General features: G+C 39.2%; 2 protein-coding genes across 2 annotated transcripts; both read right to left on the reverse strand.

Annotated features, from left to right (window-relative positions):
- Nucleotides 1-884: 884 nt before the first annotated feature.
- On the reverse strand, nt 885-4,451 carry LOC114523664 (malate dehydrogenase, mitochondrial-like). The gene is made up of 14 exons (XM_028544657.1): nt 4,301-4,451; nt 3,698-3,818; nt 3,461-3,501; nt 3,267-3,357; nt 3,127-3,196; nt 2,769-2,808; nt 2,603-2,667; nt 2,411-2,471; nt 2,068-2,145; nt 1,872-1,970; nt 1,735-1,785; nt 1,472-1,573; nt 1,193-1,261; nt 885-1,114 (listed from the first exon to the last, which is right to left on the reverse strand). The coding sequence occupies exons 1-14, from the start codon at nt 4,379-4,381 to the stop codon at nt 1,055-1,057; spliced, it is 1,029 nt and encodes a 342-aa protein (XP_028400458.1). The 5' UTR covers nt 4,382-4,451; the 3' UTR covers nt 885-1,054.
- A 123-nt stretch (nt 4,452-4,574) lies between these two features.
- Nucleotides 4,575-7,024, reverse strand: LOC114523671 (serine/threonine/tyrosine-interacting-like protein 1). Its single transcript, XM_028544663.1, has 10 exons — nt 6,822-7,024; nt 6,489-6,540; nt 6,162-6,223; nt 5,934-6,033; nt 5,781-5,852; nt 5,601-5,668; nt 5,389-5,534; nt 5,164-5,273; nt 4,957-5,069; nt 4,575-4,872 (listed from the first exon to the last, which is right to left on the reverse strand). Exons 1-10 carry the CDS (start codon nt 6,984-6,986, stop codon nt 4,741-4,743), a joined length of 1,020 nt encoding a protein of 339 aa, XP_028400464.1. The 5' UTR covers nt 6,987-7,024; the 3' UTR covers nt 4,575-4,740.
- Nucleotides 7,025-21,200: the final 14,176 nt, after the last annotated feature.

A 21,200-nucleotide genomic window follows, 5' to 3' on the forward strand; every position in this document is an offset into this window, starting at 1 on the left:
GTGAAAGTGTTCCGTATTTCGTGCCAGATCTACGAGACATAATATTCCTGCCTGTTCATAAGCAACAGCTGGCATTGTTGATAAATGAAGAATTTGTTTGGAAATTTTGGCACACTTCCATATACTCTGAAAGAACCCGACTGATGCGTGTGTGCACAGCCATGCCGTTGCTATGAACACCGCTTCACCTGAGTGGTCAGTTAATTGAGATAAAAGCGGGGAGCCGTTTTGCCTTAATGTAAACGTAAATCCAGTTGAAATCACGTAGCCTTTTGCATTCTTTTTTCCATTTGAAAAGAAACTACGTATTGTCTGAAATGTTCGTCTAAAAATATCCAAAAAGCTTCTATTTTTTACTTTTTTCGTGTCGTTTCAAGTGTAATTTGCCTATAAACTGATACCAGCTGTAAGGTTTTGGGAAAGAGCCAGCACGCAATCCGTGTGGGAAACATGAATATTTCAAAGGCCGACAGATTTAAGATTACAAATGCGGGGGCTCAGAATGAACTTGCGAGGCATAAGGATTATTCCAAGAGGTTTGAGATCATCGCACGTAAGAAAAAGAGAGTTATGAGGAAAGAAAACGTTAGCACCATCGCAACGCCGATCTTGAAGGGGGTAACGAGGAACCAACGGCAACGCGCGGGGCAGTGTTTCCTGCGGCCGGATAGTCCTATATACCGGATAGTTGTTTTAAAATGGTTTAAAGATTGCTCGTAATGAGGCAAAAACTAGATTTAACCTTGGTAATCTGTAGGTAATGCCCCTCTCCGAGTGGGAGTCAGGAAACGATAAAACCGATCAAGTTGACTGCACGCGCCAGATTAAACTCGTTGCTGTCCGTCCGTCTGTTAAAATCTCCGCTTGAAAGCGTGGAAACTCTTCAATTACAAATAGCAAAATTTTATTACAGTGTCATACAGATATTCAAATCCTTGTACTTGACCATCCAAATAGAATTTTGAGATATTGATGCGTTTTTCTTTCTAATTTTACTGTTTATAAATACGGAGTTTTTTCCAGAAGAGTTGCACACACGCTGGACTTGCTCAGTCTAGTTACTGGCAACAAATTCTTCTCCTTTCTTAATGTTCTTCTGTAGTTCTGGCATAAGCTATGGACAACAAAAAGATGCATTAAAAAATAAAAACAAATGTATTTCTGCAAAAAGAGGTCCTTCTCAGCTACTGACCTCTGCAAGTTTTTGTTTCTCGTAATCAGACAGTTCGCCGAGGCCGAGATTTTGAACCAAGCCGTTTTTCTACATCAAGAAATAAACAAATCGTGTTTATCTTTACCGATTATGTCATGCACATCCCACACAATGACGCTCAAAAACTCTTAAAAGCCTGTGAGGTAAAAATGACATCAGCAACTGCCGAGGTCACGAGTAAAAATGACGTCATAGGCTATGGATGTGGTTTTCGTGGACGTTTATGCAACAACGCGGTTTACTATTTTTGGATCCTACCCCAAGTTCAAGTGGTGTAGAGAAATATTTTGCCTCTGTGACATCAGAAGCGACGAATCCGCATTCAACAATACCAGAATCACCGCGCAACGCTTTCAGTAACTGGAAGAGACAAATTTTTAGATTCCTGATTTTTAATTATAGATGAACTTCTTAGAACATTTCTACTGCTTTTTTCACAGGCTGGACTAATTTTGAAGCGACGATTGTCTCTGGGAAGAAAATGAGATGTTTTAATAGAAAAGCTAAGTTTTTTTTCCTACCGAAAAGACGAATCTTGCACCAGCATAAGCCATTGACAACGTTGCAGAACCCTGGAAAGCGAACAAAAAGGTGTTTATGAAATAAAGAAGGACCTTTAGATGGTGTATATTCTTGAAATAATATGATATGCACTCACAGCACCAGCCTTTGCATTCACAACTTCGGTGCCCGCGTTCTGAATTCTGTCAGTCAAAGCTGCAATTTCATCCGGCGTGAAAGATGTCTTGGGTTGTGTCTAGAACGGGCAGTGATAAAGAAAAAATGCCTTTAACTAAACATCGCAAAATAATTATTTTGATTAGTATCAATGTTCACATCCCAGATGAACAAACCTGTGATAACAGAGGTAGGATGGTGATACCAGAATGACCACCAACGACGGGGACTTTAACTTTACTCACATCAAGATCCTGCGGAAATATGATAAGATTATTTACCATACCATACCATACCATACCATACCATACCGTACCGTACCGTACCGTAACATACCATTCACCGCACTATATCATACCATACCGTACCATACCGTACCATACCATACAATACCATACAATACCATACCATACCATACCATACCGTACCGTACCGTACCGTACCGTACCGTACCGTACCGTACCCTACCGTACCGTACCGTACCATTCACCACACCATACTTAACAATACTTCTCTCACCTTCAATTCAGCAACAAATGTGTTTGCTCTGACAATGTCCAAAGTTGTTACACCAAATATTCTATAAATATTAGTTCAAATGAACTATGTGTGAATAACACAATAGGTCTATGAAAATAAATGGATGAAGATGAAAACTTTCTAAAATTGCATTAGTATTTAAAATTGATAAAGGTATTTGTCGATACAAACCTATTTTTGTCATAAACACCAGCTGTTTTAAATACTTCTGATGCAATTGGCACAGTAGAGTTCACCTAGAGCAAATGGTCAACATATTAGCTTGCAATGCACTCAGATGCACCCTCAGCTCAACATATTCTTAATTTCAACGATAATCTCATCTTTTTATACTTACAGGATTAGAAATTATACTGATGATAGCATTGGGGCAATATCTACATAAATATAAATATAAATTATATGAATATGAATTTGAGGACTTGAAAAGCCACTGTTAGATTAAGCTCAGGATTTGGGTTATGGACATGGGCAGGTCAAGGTTAGGATAGGATATAGAGGGTTAAGAGGGGAGTTATGATTCATAATAGCGGGATTTAGCATAAGGACGTGAAGGTCAAAGACGATGTGAAAATGCCGAATAAATGGTGTGGCATATAGGTGAATACCACCATTTAAAGAGCCATTATGACATCCTCTTTGACGTTCATATCCCAATTGTGCTAAATCTGCCTAATGTGTCCAGTGGCACCTACTTTGCACAAGCTTCAGCCAAGTTTTTGACAATGGTTGCATTTGTGTTAAACAGATCATCTCTGGTCATACCTAATATAAAGAATGAAGATGAGATCAATTTTTATACACTCAAGCATTATTTCCAGGTTCTGCAACTAACCAGGTTTTCGTGGTAGCCCTGCTGGTATGCTGACAATATCACAGTCTTTTAATGCATCTTCAATTTGTTCTGTTCCTTGGTGATGGGTTACCTGTAACAGCGGTTGAAAACTGTCAAGTACAGATCGTGAATATTAGGTAAATCCTTGCAACTATCCATATAGCAATCATGTAACCATCTTGCAAGAACCTTACCTTAGCTGTAGATTCAATGTGGCCAAGATCAGCAGCAACACCTACAATGGCAAAGGTTATAGTTGAGTATAAATGTTGTCTAAGTTTACACATTGAGCAGATTTAGTTCAAGGACTGAAAAAGTTTGATAATGAAAGAATGGCGAATAAATAAAGTGATGAGCTCGTTAAACGTCCAACACAATTATTTGCAATTTTCGCATCCTCTTTGACGTTCCATTGATTAAATCTTGGTTACCTGGTGTGTTGACAATGTCGTACAGTGCCAGATGGTTTATCAATGGTGACATCTTAAGAAGCAGTGACAATGGCTGACCAATACCGCCAGCTGCTCCTAAAACAGCAACCTTTGTGTTGCACTATATAAAAGTGGAACAATTCTTTATACACAAACTTTCACATAGTACACAAACTTTCACACAAACTTTCACACAACAATACACTCTCTTTTATATGGGGATATACACTTGTTTATGAAGAATGGATCCGAAGATAGGCTCATGCGAGCTATTACTACAACGTGATTGTGTGATACGATAAAAACAGTAAAATTCACGTGATAAGTCTCCAGGATTATTGATCAAGGGGAAAGGGAAATCTGTCACTTTGTTTGCTATGAAACTCCTGAAGTTTTATACAAGACACCATGGCAAGAGTACGCGTGAAAATGATTGCAAAAAAATATATCTCTTAGTGAGCAGTCTACTACAAAGGATAGCACAATGACATATATGTACTGTACAATAATAGATGCACGGATGTACCGGTCGATCATATTTAAATACCACTATATTGGATGTCAAATTTGACGTCTTAAAATATGCATTTTAGCACTTTTTACCTGGCTGGAGACTGAGAATGCTCTCGTAGTGTGTGCTGCTCCACGAAGGGCGAGAAAGCAAACTTGTGAGCCACGAATCATCTCAGTTTTTGATGGAAATCAACAAAACTGCTGAAACAATTATGAACAAGATGGCGGAAGGTCGCTCACGAATTGTCGTGACAGCCACGCGAGATTCCACGCGAGTTCTGCGCGAGAAAAACACGAAGAAAAAATAGTCGACTTCGTCTGGAAGAAAATTCTGGAATAAACGTCTTGATGAACAGTTCGTCGCCATTTATTGTATTCCTTGATGTCTTATTCACTACTATTCAGCTTAAAATTTAGGTCATAACCCAATAAATACAATTTATACAAGAATATACAAGTACCACTGATCACGGTTCTATTAACCGTGCACTGCACTGATATCTACAATGTACAACATCTTCAAATGTACTCTAATAGTCGGGTTCACTGATGTCAGTAACGACTTGGCCATAGAGATGACCCTCCCACTTGGAGAGCTGTTCAATGAATGTCCGATTTGGTTGCATATTTTGTTTACATTGCTTCACGTGTGCAAACGCTTTCTAAAGAAGCAATAGAGAAAGTTTCAGGTGGTAGTTCATGTTCTGTTAAAACCTGTAATGTTCCAGTATCTTCTAGTCATCTACCTGCAATGTCCAGTGTTTCTTCCACATAAGATAGGCAATAACAATAGTGATACTACGGCTTATGTTTAGCTCAGAACAGACTAGAACGGAATTTCCAGGTTGGCAGAGTCCATCTAGAATAAAAAATATACAAAGACAATTTTCAGTCAAATCTCAGTCAAGATTTCAATGAAATTTAATACGAATTAAATTACTTTAGTCTCGTACCGATAAACTCCACCGCGTTTGCAAAATACGAGTAAATGTCAGCATCGTCGGAGTCTTCGATGGGAATCTCGAAAACTTTGTTTTGAAACAGCGAGTTTTCATCTTTACAACTACAACAAAAATGTGGAATTGCCAAAACTCGTATAGCCAATTGAGTAGGAAGAAGCTCGAGGCTAGCTTGATTGCAAAGCTAGCAAGCATTAGAGCGATCTTAACAAGACTTACAACACGTCCTGGCGACAGCTGACATTCACGTGTGCTTTACATTTCAAAGCTTTGTTAACGGCAGGATTCTGTCCTTGCTCCAATGTACCGCTGTAGAGAAGACCAGGAATAATTTCCACAGGATACGTTTTACATAAATCAAGTTCCTAATAATGAGACAGAATACGATCAGGCAGCGACTTCAAGATGAATTGATAGAAACCATTTTTTACCTTTTGAGTGTAAATAATTTTCTGTGTTCGTAAAAATGGATAAAGAGCGGAAAACAATTCATAACCACCTGAATAAAAGCAGTAAAAAGCAGCTCTTTCATTTGGAAAATCGCTCCCAATTTTAGATATAAAATGATTTAAAACGCGATGAACCTTTTTGCGATGTTAACGCGAAGTTACCTTTTATTATTACAACAGGATTTTTACTACCATTATCCCAAAGCATTCTGGCGCACGCAACAGCAGGACTTCCTGAAGACAAAGACAGAGGAGAGTCGGTATCTGAGTTTAGGGACTAGTCGAGTTGTATTGCGTTGAGTTATATATGTATACCTTGATCATTTAGCGTGTCTGAACGACTGTCGTAGACGATACAATATCTTTTTGTTTGAAGTTCTGCCTCATAGGGCACAGCAAACGATCCAGATTCATTCTTAAACCATAGATGAAAAGACTATAAGAGGCCAAGTCAGGGAGACACCGCGGACGCTGTTTGCATGGAATCTTTTGGGAATTATCATAACAACTCGATTCCCTCACATAAATGAAATAACTTCCTACCCTTGGTGCATATTTGGCGGTTAAAATGTGGCTTTCATTGTAATCTTTCCTCTTCCTGGTATCTTGAGGGAGAGTCAAATAAATACAGACGAATGAGTAAAAACAGAATGGTGCTGAAAATGAAAGTTTTGTAGACGAAATGATGATCTCAAAGCTATGAAAACATCTGCTCCTCTTGCACGGGGACGTGAACATTTCGATATCAACCCAACTTTTTCTAATCCTGAATATAACATTGACGGTGAAGTCCACAATTCTAATGCAAAATTTTGTCACGTACGCAAAGATGTATTTACATAATGATATAATAGGATTACACAGCCTTACCAAGTAGAAGAATATAATTCGGATCGCTTATTCTTGGGTATTTCGTGTCCGTCTGGAAAACATCAAATCATAAAATTGTACTTTCCATATTGACTATTGCTACTGATGTACTTGGGCTATGAAGTATGAACTGAATCTATATACTAAGCTCACTACAGATCAGTGAGCTTTATACATCGAAGACTCGCGTTCACTAAGTTGAGATATGAGAATCAAATCACACTTGTATTTTGCATGCTAAAACTTTGGTTTAACCGATGTTAATACTTAGCTTTGATCAACATTCATATCCCAATACGAAATCTATACTGTTTTACAAAATATGATAAAAACCTGGTTTAAAATATTGAAAATGTCAGTCGAATTCCACAAACATATGCCTTCTGTGTCCGCCATGTTGTTTTTCAGACTGTTGCTATGGTTACAATATTGAGCCTCGGCCCGGCACCAGGCGTTTCCACTGAGGTATATTATTAGGAATATGACGAATACGACCATGGTCGTACCATGGTCGTATTAGCCGAAAAATGACGAATACGACCATAATCGTATAGGCCAGAAAATGACGAATACGACCATGGTCGCATTGGCCGGAAAAAGACGAATACGACCATGGTCGTATCATGGTCGTATTGGCCGGAAAATGACGAATACGACCATGGTCGTATTGGCCGGAAAATGACGAATACGACCATGGTCGTATCATGGTCGTATTGGCCGGAAAATGACAAATACGACCATGGTCGTATAAGCCGAAAAATGACGAATACGACCATGGTCGTATTATGGTCGTATTGGCCGGAAAATGACGAATACGACCATGGTCGTATTAGCCGGAAAATGACGAATATGACCATGGTCGTATTGGCCGGAAAACGATGATCTCAAATGCTCCTCCGTTTCTAAAGCTCGCCAAAGATATATAGGCCAATATAGATTCAACGCAAACACATCATCAAAATTGGTTGTGGCTTTAACGGCTGAGTGCAATGTCGGTAGCTTTACTTCGATTGGTGTTGGATAAAATCTGAAATGTTGAAATTATTCCCTTCAAACCAGATTCCCAATTCCCACCACTAGCTGTTGCCTGTTGGAAGATAGAATTACACTTTGTCCGCCATATTGAATTGGAACAACTGAGTCAGCACTTTTCCTTTGAAGGGGGAGGCTGGGAGGGGAGGGGAGGCCAGGCCAGGGAGAGACCCAACCAAAACCAACACCGTCATATCATGTATAGTTAGTAAAAGAAATAAAGAAGAAAGATCGGACTTAAATATTCCCCGAAAACAGAACAGAATCAGCGAAGATAAACAATGAAAACTTGTGAAATAAATACATACAATTTAGGCCCAAAGTGTACCGGCGAATCAAGCGGCTATACTAAACACGAAATTAACAAAACATTTCAGCAAACTAAGCCGTTCAGTCATTTACATTGAGTTTCCTTTTGAGAATGACGTTTATTCTAACGTTAAAAACCAACAAGGATTGTTTCAAAACACTAAAAGAATATCAAAACACTAAAATTTCTCGCTAAAAATACTTAAAAAACGTTCAGTCGTTTAAATCTTGTCATTTCCAAGCGTGTGCCTTATTAGTCGTTTTCTATGCATATACTTGTTAAGGACCGCCCCCCGAGACCAGGAAAAGCTTAAATACGTTAAATTTATCTTCGCTCTCAGGGCTAGCCACTGTAGCTGATTCGTCTATGACGCGCTACGCTTGTGGCGATGCATACTCTGTTTCTCACTGAGACGTAACGGTTAGGTGCACATACATCATGGTCTGGGGGCCGTAGTGCATCTCCCCCTTAGACGGCCGTTAAGATGTGAGTTATGGGGGAGTTCTTCCTATAGCAACCGCCTTGCACCTTTCGTAGTTGTAACTATGCTGAATATTGCAGCCGGTTGTATAACCAGGTTAGATTGTGGCATAGGCTGGATGATCTCTTTTGGGTGTTTTCCCCCCAATTTTTTTTTGGCACGCTTTCCAAATTTTTGTTTTACATACAAAAAAAATACTTATAAACATATATGGAACGGATATGGTTCGAAAAAAAATTTATATCGACTAAAAACCACCTTAATTAACCCCTGAATACTCTCCCCAATCTCTGCATGGCTGAGTCTCTGAATTAAACAATACCAGAAATCATTCATAAACAGCAAACATCTTCATCAACCTTACAGCAGTAAAACGGCGACAAAGACATTCAGACAGTCAACTCTGCATTCTCGTTAGTGCCTTCAGCCTGAGAACTATCAATTAAAAGTCTGGATAAATCCCCTGGCTTTCCCTGCAAGTTTTCAAATTAATATTTCAAAATATCTGACATTGAAAACAACTCAAGATTTTCTACTAATTGTGCACATATTATTCATTAATACTGATCCATGAGATAGTTTGAATGAAGACTTCACCGTTGTTGCGTATACCAGTGCAGTATGGTATCCCAACGGTAGACCATAATCTCGATGAATCACCCTGAATGCATTCTTCTGTAGCTAAATTTCATTCCACAACAAGAAACACAGCATGTTTATGGCCATCGTCAGCACACAAAGCATCACCAAAACCAGTTCTTGTTAAAGGCTGCACCTACTCCTTCAAAAATTGGGACAAATACCCAAGGCTACAATAAACTGGATAAAGTCTGATGATTTGTTAATCTTTCACGCTCAGATCCATTACGGAAACTCGTGTTAAGTCTTCAGACCTCTTGAGACTTTTCAAAGGCAATTTAAGAAGATATAAAGAGCTCGGTTTTTGCTCAAATATTCCACAAAACGACAACTTCAATTCCTGACATGATCTCAAATGCTCCTCCGTTTCTAAAGCTCGCCAAAGAAATATAGATTCAACGCAAACACATCATCAAAATTGGTTGTGGCTTTAACGCCTGAGTGCAATGTCGGTAGCTTTACTTCGATTGGTGTTGGATAAAATCTGAAATGTTGAAATTATTCCCTTCAAACCAGATTCCCAATTCCCACCACTAGCTGTTGGAAGATGGAATTGCACTTTGTCCGCCATATTGAATTGGAACAACTGAGTCAGCACTTTTCCTTTGAAAGGGGAGGCTGGGAGGGGAGGCCAGGCCAGGGAGGGATCCAACCAAAACCAACACCGTCATATCATGGATAGTTAGTAAAGAAATAAAGAAGAAAGATCGGACTTCAATATTCCCCGAAAACAGAACAATCAGCGAAGATAAACAATGAAAACTTGTGAAATAAATACATACAATTTAGGCCCAAAGTGTACCGGCGAATCAAGCGGCTATACTAAACACGAAATTAACAAAACATTCAGCAAACTAAGCCGTTCAGTCACTTATATTGAGTTTCCTTTTGAGAATGACGATTATTCTAACGTTAAAAACCAACAAGGATTGTTTCAAAACACTAAAAGAATATCAAACACTAAAATTTCTCGCTAAAAATACTTAAAAAACGTTCAGTCGTTTAAATCTGGTCATTTCCAAGCGTGTGCCTTATTAGTCGTTTTCTATGCATATACTTGTAAACCGCCCCCCGAGACCAGGAAAAGCTTAAATACGTTAAATTTATCTTCGCTCTCAGGGCTAGCCACTGTAGCTGATTCGTCTATGACGCTAGGCTTGTGGCGATGCATACTCTGTTTCTCACTGAGACGTAACGGTTAGTGCACATACATCATGGTCTGGGGCCGTAGTGCATCTCCCCCTTAGACGGCCGTTAAGATGTGAGTTATGGGGGGAGTTCTTCCTATAGCAACCGCCTTGCACCTTTCGTAGTTGTAACTATGCTGAATATTGCAGCCGGTTGTATAACCAGGTTAGATTGTGCATAGGCTGGATGATCTCTTTGGGTGTTTTTCCCCCAATTTTTTTTGGCACGCTTTCCAAATTTTTGTTTTACATACAAAAAAAATACTGTTATTAAACATATATGGAACGGATATGGTTCGAAAAAAAATTTATATCGACTAAAAACCACCTAATTAACCCCTGAATACTCTCCCCAGTCTCTGCATGGCTGAGTCTCTGAAATAAACAATACCAGAAATCATTCAAAACAAACATTTCATCAACCTTACAGCAGTAAACAGCGACAAAGACATTCAGACAGTCAACTCTGCGTTCTCGTTAGTGCCTTCAGCCTGAGAACTATCAATCAAAAGTCTGGATAAATCCCCTGGCTTTCCCTGCAAGTTTTCAAATTCATATTTCAAAATATCTCACATTGAAAACCACTCAAGATTTTCTACTAATTGTGCACATAGTTTATTCATTGATACTGATCCATGAGATGGTTTGAATGAAGACTTCACCGTTGTTGCGTAGTCGGTAGCTTTACTTCGATTGGTGTTGGATAAAATCTGAAATGTTGAAATTATTCCCTTCAAACCAGATTCCCAATTCCCACCACTAGCTGTTGGAAGATAGAATTGCACTTTGTCCGCCATATTGAATGGAACAACTGAGTCAGCACTTTCCTTTGGAGGGAGGCTGGAGGGAGGCCAGGCCAGGGAGGATCCAACCAAAACCAACACCGTCATATCATGGATAGTTAGTAAAAGAAATAAAGAAGAAAGATCGGACTTAAATATTCCCCGAAAACAGAACAGAATCAGCGAAGATAAACAATGAAAACTTGTGAAATAAATACATACAATTTAGGCCCAAAGTGTACCGGCGAATCAAGCGGCTATACTAAACACGAAATTAACAAAACATTTCAGCAAACTAAGCCGTTCAGTCACTTATATTGAGTTTCCTTTTGAGAATGACGATTATTCTAACGTTAAAAACCAACAAGGATTGTTTCAAAACACTAAAGAATATCAAAACACTAAAATTTCTCGCTAAAAATACTTAAAAAACGTTCAGTCGTTTAAATCTGGTCATTTCCAAGCGTGTGCCTTATTAGTCGTTTTCTATGCATATACTTGTTAAGGACCGCCCCCCGAGACCAGGAAAAGCTTAAATACGTTAAATTTATCTTCGCTCTCAGGGCTAGCCACTGTAGCTGATTCGTCTATGACGCGCTACGCTTGTGGCGATGCATACTCTGTTTCTCACTGAGACGTAACGGTTAGGTGCACATACATCATGGTCTGGGGGCCGTAGTGCATCTCCCCCTTAGACGGCCGTTAAGATGTGAGTTATGGGGGATTCTTCCTATAGCACCGCCTTGCACCTTTCGTAGTTGTAACTATGCTGAATATTGCAGCCGGTTGTATAACCAGGTTAGATTGTGGCATAGGCTGGATGATCTCTTTGGGTGTTTTTCCCCCAATTTTTTTTTTTGGCACGCTTTCCAAATTTTTGTTTTACATACAAAAAAAATACTGTTATTAAACATATATGGAACGGATATAGTTCGAAAAAAAATTTATATCGACTAAAAACCACCTAATTAACCCCTGAACACTCTCCCCAGTCTCTGCATTGCTGAGTCTCTGAAATAAACAATACCAGAAATCATTCATAAACAGCAAACATCTTCATCAACCTTACAGCAGTAAAACAGCGACAAAGACATTCAGACAGTCAACTCTGCGTTCTCGTTAGTGCCTTCAGCCTGAGAACTATCAATCAAAAGTCTGGATAAATCCCCTGGCTTTCCCTGCAAGTTTTCAAATTCATATTTCAAAATATCTGACATTGAAAAACAACTCAAGATTTTCTACTAATTGTGCACCATAGTTTATTCATTAATACTGATCCATGAATTTGAATGAAACTTCAGTGAAGAGACGTTGCGTGGTATACCAGTGCAGTATGGTATCCCAACGGTAGACCATAATCTCGATGAATCACCCTGAATGCATTCTTCTGTAGCTAAATTTTCATTCCACAACAAGAAACACAGCATGTTTATGGCCATCGTCAGCACACAAAGCATCACCAAAACCAGTTCTTTGTTTAAAGGCTGCACCTACTCCTTCAAAAAGGTTGGGACAAATACCCAAGGCTACAATAAACTGGATAAAAGTCTGATGATTTGTTAATCTTTCACGCTCAGATCCATTACGGAAAACTCGTGTTAAGTTTCAGACTTCTTGAGACTTTTCAAAGCAATTTAAGAAGATATAAAGAGCTCGTTTTTGCTCAAATATTCCACAAAACGACAACTTTAATTCCTGACATGATCCAAATGCTCCTCCTTCTAAAGCTCGCCAAAGAAATATAGATTCAACGCAAACACATCATCAAAATTGGTTGTGGCTTTAACGCTGAGTGCAATGTCGTAGCTTTACTTCGATTGGTGTTGGATAAAATCTGAAATGTTGAAATTATTCCCTTCAAACCAGATTCCCAATTCCCACCACTAGCTGTTGGAAGATAGAATTGCACTTTGTCCGCCATATTGAATTGGAACAACTGAGTCAGCACTTTTCCTTTGAAGGGGAGGCTGGGAGGAGGGAGGCCAGGCCAGGGAGGACAAACCAAAACCAACACCGTCATATCATCATATTAGTAAAAGAAATAAAGAAGAAAGATCGGACTTAAATATTCCCGAAAACAGAACAGAATCAGCGAAGATAAACAATGAAAACTTGTGAATAAATAATACAATTTAGGCCCAAAGTGTACCGGCGAATCAAGCGGCTATACTAAACACGAAATTAACAAAACATTTCAGCAAACTAAGCCGTTCAGTCATTTATATTGAGTTTCTTTTTGAGAGTGACGATTATTTTGACGTTAAAAACCAACAAGGATTGTTTCAAAACACTAAAAGAATATCAAAACACTAAAATTTCTCGCTAAAAATACTTAAAAAACGTTCAGTCGTTTAAATCTTGTCATTTCCAAGCGTGTGCCTTATTAGTCGTTTTCTATGCATATACTTGTTAAGGACCGCCCCCCGAGACCAGGAAAAGCTTAAATACGTTAAATTTATCTTCGCTCTCAGGGCTAGCCACTGTAGCTGATTCGTCTATGACGCTAGGCTTGTGGCGATGCATACTCTGTTTCTCACTGAGACGTAACGGTTAGGTGCACATACATCATGGTCTGGGGGCCGTAGTGCATCTCCCCCTTAGACGGCCGTTAAGATGTGAGTTATGGGGGGAGTTCTTCCTATAGCAACCGCCTTGCACCTTCGTAGTTGTAACTATGCTGAATATTGCAGGCCGGTTGTATAACCAGGTTAGATTGTGGCATAGGCTGGATGATCTTTTGGGTGTTTTTCCCCCAATTTTTTTTTGGCACGCTTTCCAAATTTTTGTTTTACATACAAAAAAAAATACTGTTATTAAACATATATGGAACGGATATGGTTCGAAAAAAAATTTATATCGACTAAAAACCACCTAATTAACCCCTGAATACTCTCCCCAGTCTCTGCATGGCTGAGTCTCTGAATAAACAATACCAGAAATCATTCATAAACAGCAAACATCTTCATCAACCTTACAGCAGGAAAACAGCGACAAAGACATTCAGACAGTCAACTCTGCGTTCTCGTTAGTGCCTTCAGCCTGAGAACTATCAATCAAAAGTCTGGATAAATCCCCTGGCTTTCCCTGCAAGTTTTCAAATTCATATTTCAAAATATCTGACATTGAAAACAACTCAAGATTTTCTACTAATTGTGCACATAGTTTATTCATTAATACTGATCCATGAGATAGTTTGAATGAAGACTTCACCGTTGTTGCGTATACCAGTGCAGTATGGTATTCCAACGGTAGACCATAATCTCGATGAATCACCCTGAATGCATTCTTCTGTAGCTAAATTTTCATTCCACAACAAGAACCACAGCATGTTTATGGCCATCGTCAGCACACAAAGCATCACCAAAACCAGTTCTTTGTTTAAAGGCTGCACCTACTCCTTCAAAAAGGCTGGGACAAATACCCAAGGCTACAATAAACTGGATAAAAGTCTTGATGATTTGTTAATCTTTCACGCTCAGATCCATTACGGAAACTCGTGTTAAGTTTCAGACTTCTTGAGACTTTTCAAAGACAATTTAAGAAGATATAAAGAGCTCGGTTTTTGCTCAAATATTCCACAAAACGACAACTTTAATTCCTGACATGATCTCAAATGCTCCTCCGATCCTAAAGCTCGCCAAAGAAATATAGATTCAACGCAAACACATCATCAAAATTGGTTGTGGCTTTAACGGCTGAGTGCAATGTCGGTAGCTTTACTTCGATTGGTGTTGGATAAAATCTGAAATGTTGAAATTATTCCCTTCAAACCAGATTCCCAATTCCCACCACTAGCTGTTGCCTGTTGGAAGATAGAATTGCACTTTGTCCGCCATATTGAATTGGAACAACTGAGTCAGCACTTTTCCTTTGAAGGGGGAGGCTGGGAGGGGAGGGGAGGCCAGGCCAGGGAGAGACCCAACCAAAACCAACACCGTCATATCATGGATAGTTAGTAAAAGAAATAAAGAAGAAAGATCGGACTTAAATATTCCCCGAAAACAGAACAGAATCAGCGAAGATAAACAATGAAAACTTGTGAAATAAATAAATACAATTTAGGCCCAAAGTGTACCGGCGAATCAAGCGGCTATACTAAACACGAAATTAACAAAACATTTCAGCAAACTAAGCCGTTCAGTCACTTATATTGAGTTTCCTTTTGAGAATGACGATTATTCTAACGTTAAAAACCAACAAGGATTGTTTCAAAACACTAAAAGAATATCAAAACACTAAAATTTCTCGCTAAAAATACTTAAAAAACGTTCAGTCGTTTAAATCTTGTCATTTCCAAGCGTGTGCCTTATTAGTCGTTTTCTATGCATATACTTGTTAAGGACCGCCCCCCGAGACCAGGAAAAGCTTAAATACGTTAAATTTATCTTCGCTCTCAGGGCTAGCCACTGTAGCTGATTCGTCTATGACGCGCTACGCTTGTGGCGATGCATACTCTGTTTCTCACTGAGACGTAACGGTTAGGTGCACATACATCATGGTCTGGGGGCCGTAGTGCATCTCCCCCTTAGACGGCCGTTAAGATGTGAGTTATGGGGGGGAGTTCTTCCTATAGCAACCGCCTTGCACCTTTCGCAGTTGTAACTATGCTGAATATTGCAGCCGGTTGTATAACCAGGTTAGATTGTGGCATAGGCTGGATGATCTCTTTTGGGTGTTTTCCCCCCAATTTTTTTTTTGGCACGCTTTCCAAATTTTTGTTTTACATACAAAAAAAAATACTGTTATTAAACATATATGGAACGGATATGGTTCGAAAAAAAATTTATATCGACTAAAAACCACCTAATTAACCCCTGAATACTCTCCCCAGTCTCTGCATGGCTGAGTCTCTGAATTAAACAATACCAGAAATCATTCATAAACGGTAAACATCTTCATCAACCTTACAGCAGTAAAACAGCGACAAAGACATTCAGACAGTCAACTCTGCGTTCTCGTTAGTGCCTTCAGCCTGAGAACTATCAATCAAAAGTCTGGATAAATCCCCTGGCTTTCCCTGCAAGTTTTCAAATTCATATTTCAAAATATCTCACATTGAAAACCACTCAAGATTTTCTACTAATTGTGCACATAGTTTATTCATTAATACTGATCCATGAGATAGTTTGAATGAAGACTTCACCGTTGTTGCGTATACCAGTGCAGTATGGTATCCCAACGGTAGACCATAATCTCGATGAATCACCCTGAATGCATTCTTCTGTAGCTAAATTTTCATTCCACAACAAGAAACACAGCATGTTTATTGCCATCGTCAGCACACAAAGCATCACCAAAACCAGTTCTTTGTTTAAAGGCTGCACCTACTCCTTCAAAAAGGCTGGGACAAATACCCAAGGCTACAATAAACTGGATAAAAGTCTTGATGATTTGCCAGACTGCAGAGTGTGGCAGTTTTCGTCAAGATCTTGGGTGCGCCAAGCGATCAGAAATTAGGTGCGGGTGCGCAAAAACTTCTCAGGTGCACCATGAAAATTTCTCAGGTGCGCCTAATAATTTTAAAATGCTTAGGTGCGCGATGTCGCCATCATATTTTTATAAATTGTTATCAATAACAAATTATCAGTGACTCAGAATTTTAAAAGCTGCTCCAAAAAAATTGAATTACATGTGATAAAACTTAGAATTAGAAGTACAAGGTGCGCGAAATTTTGCCCTTATTGTTGCCTGGTGCGCTAATTTGCTCCAGAAAAAAAAAATTGGGTGCGCAGTTGCCACACTCTGCAGTCTGGATGATTTGTTAATCTTTCACGCTCAGATCCATCACGGAAACTCGTGTTAAGTTTTCAGACCTCTTGAGACTTTTCAAAGGCAATTTAAGAAGATATAAAGAGCTCGGTTTTTGCTCAAATATTCCACAAAACGACAACTTCAATTCCTGACATGATCTCAAATGCTCCTCCGATTCTAAAGCTCGCCAAAGAAATATAGATTCAACGCAAACACATCATCAAAATTGGTTGTGGCTTTAACGGCTGAGTGCAATGTCTGTAGCTTTACTTCGATTGGTGTTGGATAAAATCTGAAATGTTGAAATTATTCCCTTCAAACCAGATTCCCAATTCCCACCACTAGCTGTTGGAAGATAGAATTGCACTTTGTCCGCCATATTGAATTGGAACAACTGAGTCAGCACTTTTCCTTTGGAGGGGAGGCTGGGAGGGGAGGGGAGGCCAGGCCAGGGAAGGATCCAACCAAAACCAACACCGACATATCATGGATAGTTAGCAAAAGAAATAAAGAAGAAAGATCGGACTTAAATATTCCCCGAAAACAGAACAGAATCAGCGAAGATAAACAATGAAAACTTGTGAAATAAATACATACAATTTAGGCCCAAAGTGTACCGGCGAATCAAGCGGCTATACTAAACACGAAATTAACAAAACATTTCAGCAAACTAAGCCGTTCAGTCACTTATATTGAGTTTCCTTTTGAGAATGACGATTATTCTAACGTTAAAAACCAACAAGGATTGTTTCAAAACACTAAAAGAATATCAAAACACTAAAATTTCTCGCTAAAAATACTTAAAAAACGTTCAGTCGTTTAAATCTTGTCATTTCCAAGCGTGTGCCTTATTAGTCGTTTTCTATGCATATACTTGTTAAGGACCGCCCCCCGAGACCAGGAAAAGCTTAAATACGTTAAATTTATCTTCGCTCTCAGGGCTAGCCACTGTAGCTGATTCGTCTATGACGCGCTACGCTTGTGGCGATGCATACTCTGTTTCTCACTGAGACGTAACGGTTAGGTGCACATACATCATGGTCTGGGGGCCGTAGTGCATCTCCCCCTTAGACGGCCGTTAAGATGTGAGTTATGGGGGGAGTTCTTCCTATAGCAACCGCCTTGCACCTTTCGTAGTTGTAACTATGCTGAATATTGCAGCCGGTTGTATAACCAGGTTAGATTGTGGCATAGGCTGGATGATCTCTTTTGGGTGTTTTTCCCCCATTTTTTTTTTGGCACGCTTTCCAAATTTTTGTTTTACATACAAAAAAAATACTGTTATTAAACATATATGGAACGGATATGGTTCGAAAAAAAATTTATATCGACTAAAAACCACCTTAATTAACCCCTGAATACTCTCCCCAGTCTCTGCATGGCTGAGTCTCTGAATTAAACAATACCAGAAATCATTCATAAACAGCAAACATCTTCATCAACCTTACAGCAGAAAACAGCGACAAAGACATTCAGACAGTCAACTCTGCGTTCTCGTTAGTGCCTTCAGCCTGAGAACTATCAATCAAAAGTCTGGATAAATCCCCTGGCTTTCCCTGCAAGTTTTCAAATTCATATTTCAAAATATCTGACATTGAAAACAACTCAAGATTTTCTACTAATTGTGCACATAGTTTATTCATTAATACTGATCCATGAGATAGTTTGAATGAAGACTTCACCGTTGTTGCGTATACCAGTGCAGTATGGTATCCCAACGGTAGACCATAATCTCGATGAATCACCCTGAATGCATTCTTCTGTAGCTAAATTTTCATTCCACAACAAGAAACACAGCATGTTTATGGCCATCGTCAGCACACAAAGCATCACCAAAACCAGTTCTTTGTTTAAAGGCTGCACCTACTCCTTCAAAAAGGTTGGGACAAATACCCAAGGCTACAATAAACTGGATAAAAGTCTTGATGATTTGTTAATCTTTCACGCTCAGATCCATTACGGAAACTCGTGTTAAGTCTTCAGACCTCTTGAGACTTTTCAAAGGCAATTTAAGAAGATATAAAGAGCTCGGTTTTTGCTCAAATATTCCACAAAACGACAACTTCAATTCCTGACATGATCTCAAATGCTCCTCCGTTTCTAAAGCTCGCCAAAGAAATGTAGATTCAACGCAAACACATCATCAAAATTGGTTGTGGCTTTAACGGCTGAGTGCAATGTCGGTAGCTTTACTTCGATTGGTGTTGGATAAAATCTGAAATGTTGAAATTATTCCCTTCAAACCAGATTCCCAATTCCCACCACTAGCTGTTGCCTGTTGGAAGATAGAATTGCACTTTGTCCGCCATATTGAATTGGAACAACTGAGTCAGCACTTTTCCTTTGAAGGGGGAGGCTGGGAGGGGAGGGGAGGCCAGGCCAGGGAGAGACCCAACCAAAACCAACACCGTCATATCATGTATAGTTAGTAAAAGAAATAAAGAAGAAAGATCGGACTTAAATATTCCCCGAAAACAGAACAGAATCAGCGAAGATAAACAATGAAAACTTGTGAAATAAATACATACAATTTAGGCCCAAAGTGTACCGGCGAATCAAGCGGCTATACTAAACACGAAATTAACAAAACATTTCAGCAAACTAAGCCGTTCAGTCACTTATATTGAGTTTCCTTTTGAGAATGACGATTATTCTAACGTTAAAAACCAACAAGGATTGTTTCAAAACACTAAAAGAATATCAAAACACTAAAATTTCTCGCTAAAAATACTTAAAAAACGTTCAGTCGTTTAAATCTTGTCATTTCCAAGCGTGTGCCTTATTAGTCGTTTTCTATGCATATACTTGTTAAGGACCGCCCCCGAGACCAGGAAAAGCTTAAATACGTTAAATTTATCTTCGCTCTCAGGGCTAGCCACTGTAGCTGATTCGTCTATGACGCGCTACGCTTGTGGCGATGCATACTCTGTTTCTCACTGAGACGTAACGGTTAGGTGCACATACATCATGGTCTGGGGGCCGTAGTGCATCTCCCCCTTAGACGGCCGTTAAGATGTGAGTTATGGGGGGGAGTTCTTCCTATAGCAACCGCCTTGCACCTTTCGTAGTTGTAACTATGCTGAATATTGCAGCCGGTTGTATAACCAGGTTAGATTGTGGCATAGGCTGGATGATCTCTTTTGGGTGTTTTTCCCCCAATTTTTTTTGGAACGCTTTCCAAATTTTTGTTTTACATACAAAAAAAATACTGTTATTAAACATATATGGAACGGATATGGTTCGAAAAAAAATTTATATCGACTAAAAACCACTTTAATTAACCCCTGAATACTCTCCCCAGTCTCTGCATGGCTGAGTCTCTGATAACAATACAAAATCATTCATAAACAGCAAACATCTTCATCAACCTTACAGCAGGAAAACAGCGACAAAGACATTCAGACAGTCAACTCTGCGTTCTCGTTAGTGCCTTCAGCCTGAGAACTATCAATCAAAAGTCTGGATAAATCCCCTGGCTTTCCCTGCAAGTTTTCAAATTCATATTTCAAAATATCTGACATTGAAAACAACTCAAGATTTTCTACTAATTGTGCACATAGTTTATTCATTAATACTGATCCATGAGATAGTTTGAATGAAGACTTCACCGTTGTTGCGTATACCAGTGCAGTATGGTATCCCAACGGTAGACCATAATCTCGATGAATCACCCTGAATGCATTCTTCTGTAGCTAAATTTTCATTCCACAACAAGAAACACAGCATGTTTATGGCCATCGTCAGCACACAAAGCATCACCAAAACCAGTTCTTTGTTTAAAGGCTGCACCTACTCCTTCAAAAAGGTGGGACAAATACCCAAGGCTACAATAAACTGGATAAAAGTCTTGATGATTTGTTAATCTTTCACGCTCAGATCCATTACGGAAACTCGTGTTAAGTTTTCAGACTTCTTGAGACTTTTCAAAGACAATTTAAGAAGATATAAAGAGCTCGGTTTTTGCTCAAATATTCCACAAAACGACAACTTCAATTCCTGACATGATCTCAAATGCTCCTCCGTTTCTAAAGCTCGCCAAAGAAATATAGATTCAACGCAAACACATCATCAAAATTGGTTGTGGCTTTAACGGCTGAGTGCAATGTCGGTAGCTTTACTTCGATTGGTGTTGGATAAAATCTGAAATGTTGAAATTATTCCCTTCAAACCAGATTCCCAATTCCCACCACTAGCTGTTGCCTGTTGGAAGATAGAATTGCACTTTGTCCGCCATATTGAATTGGAACAACTGAGTCAGCACTTTTCCTTTGGAGGGGAGGCTGGGAGGGGAGGGGAGGCCAGGCCAGGGAGAGATCCAACCAAAACCAACACCGTCATATCATGGATAGTTAGTAAAAGAAATAAAGAAGAAAGATCGGACTTAAATATTCCCCGAAAACAGAACAGAATCAGCGAAGATAAACAATGAAAACTTGTGAAATAAATACATACAATTTAGGCCCAAAGTGTACCGGCGAATCAAGCGGCTATACTAAACACGAAATTAACAAAACATTTCAGCAAACTAAG

The sequence above is a fragment of the Dendronephthya gigantea genome, unplaced genomic scaffold (genome assembly GCF_004324835.1).
Source record: "Dendronephthya gigantea isolate DGI-Jeju-01 unplaced genomic scaffold, DenGig_1.0 000028F, whole genome shotgun sequence".
Lineage (NCBI taxonomy): Eukaryota > Metazoa > Cnidaria > Anthozoa > Malacalcyonacea > Nephtheidae > Dendronephthya > Dendronephthya gigantea.

Coding starts and splice junctions, on each gene's coding strand:
- LOC114523664 (XM_028544657.1), bottom strand. CDS start 4,381: ATGATTCGTGGCTCACAAGTTTGCTTTCTCGCCCTTCGTGGAGCAGCA. Junction 3,819..4,300: donor CATTCTCAGTCTCCAGCCAG/GTAAAAAGTGCT, acceptor ACTTTTATATAG/TGCAACACAAAGGTTGCTGT. Junction 1,262..1,471: donor CTACACCACTTGAACTTGGG/GTAGGATCCAAA, acceptor TTCTTGATGTAG/AAAAACGGCTTGGTTCAAAA.
- LOC114523671 (XM_028544663.1), bottom strand. CDS start 6,986: ATGGTCGTATTCGTCATATTCCTAATAATATACCTCAGTGGAAACGCC. Junction 6,224..6,488: donor GAATTATATTCTTCTACTTG/GTAAGGCTGTGT, acceptor CTCTCCCTCAAG/ATACCAGGAAGAGGAAAGAT. Junction 4,873..4,956: donor AGAAACACTGGACATTGCAG/GTAGATGACTAG, acceptor TTGCTTCTTTAG/AAAGCGTTTGCACACGTGAA.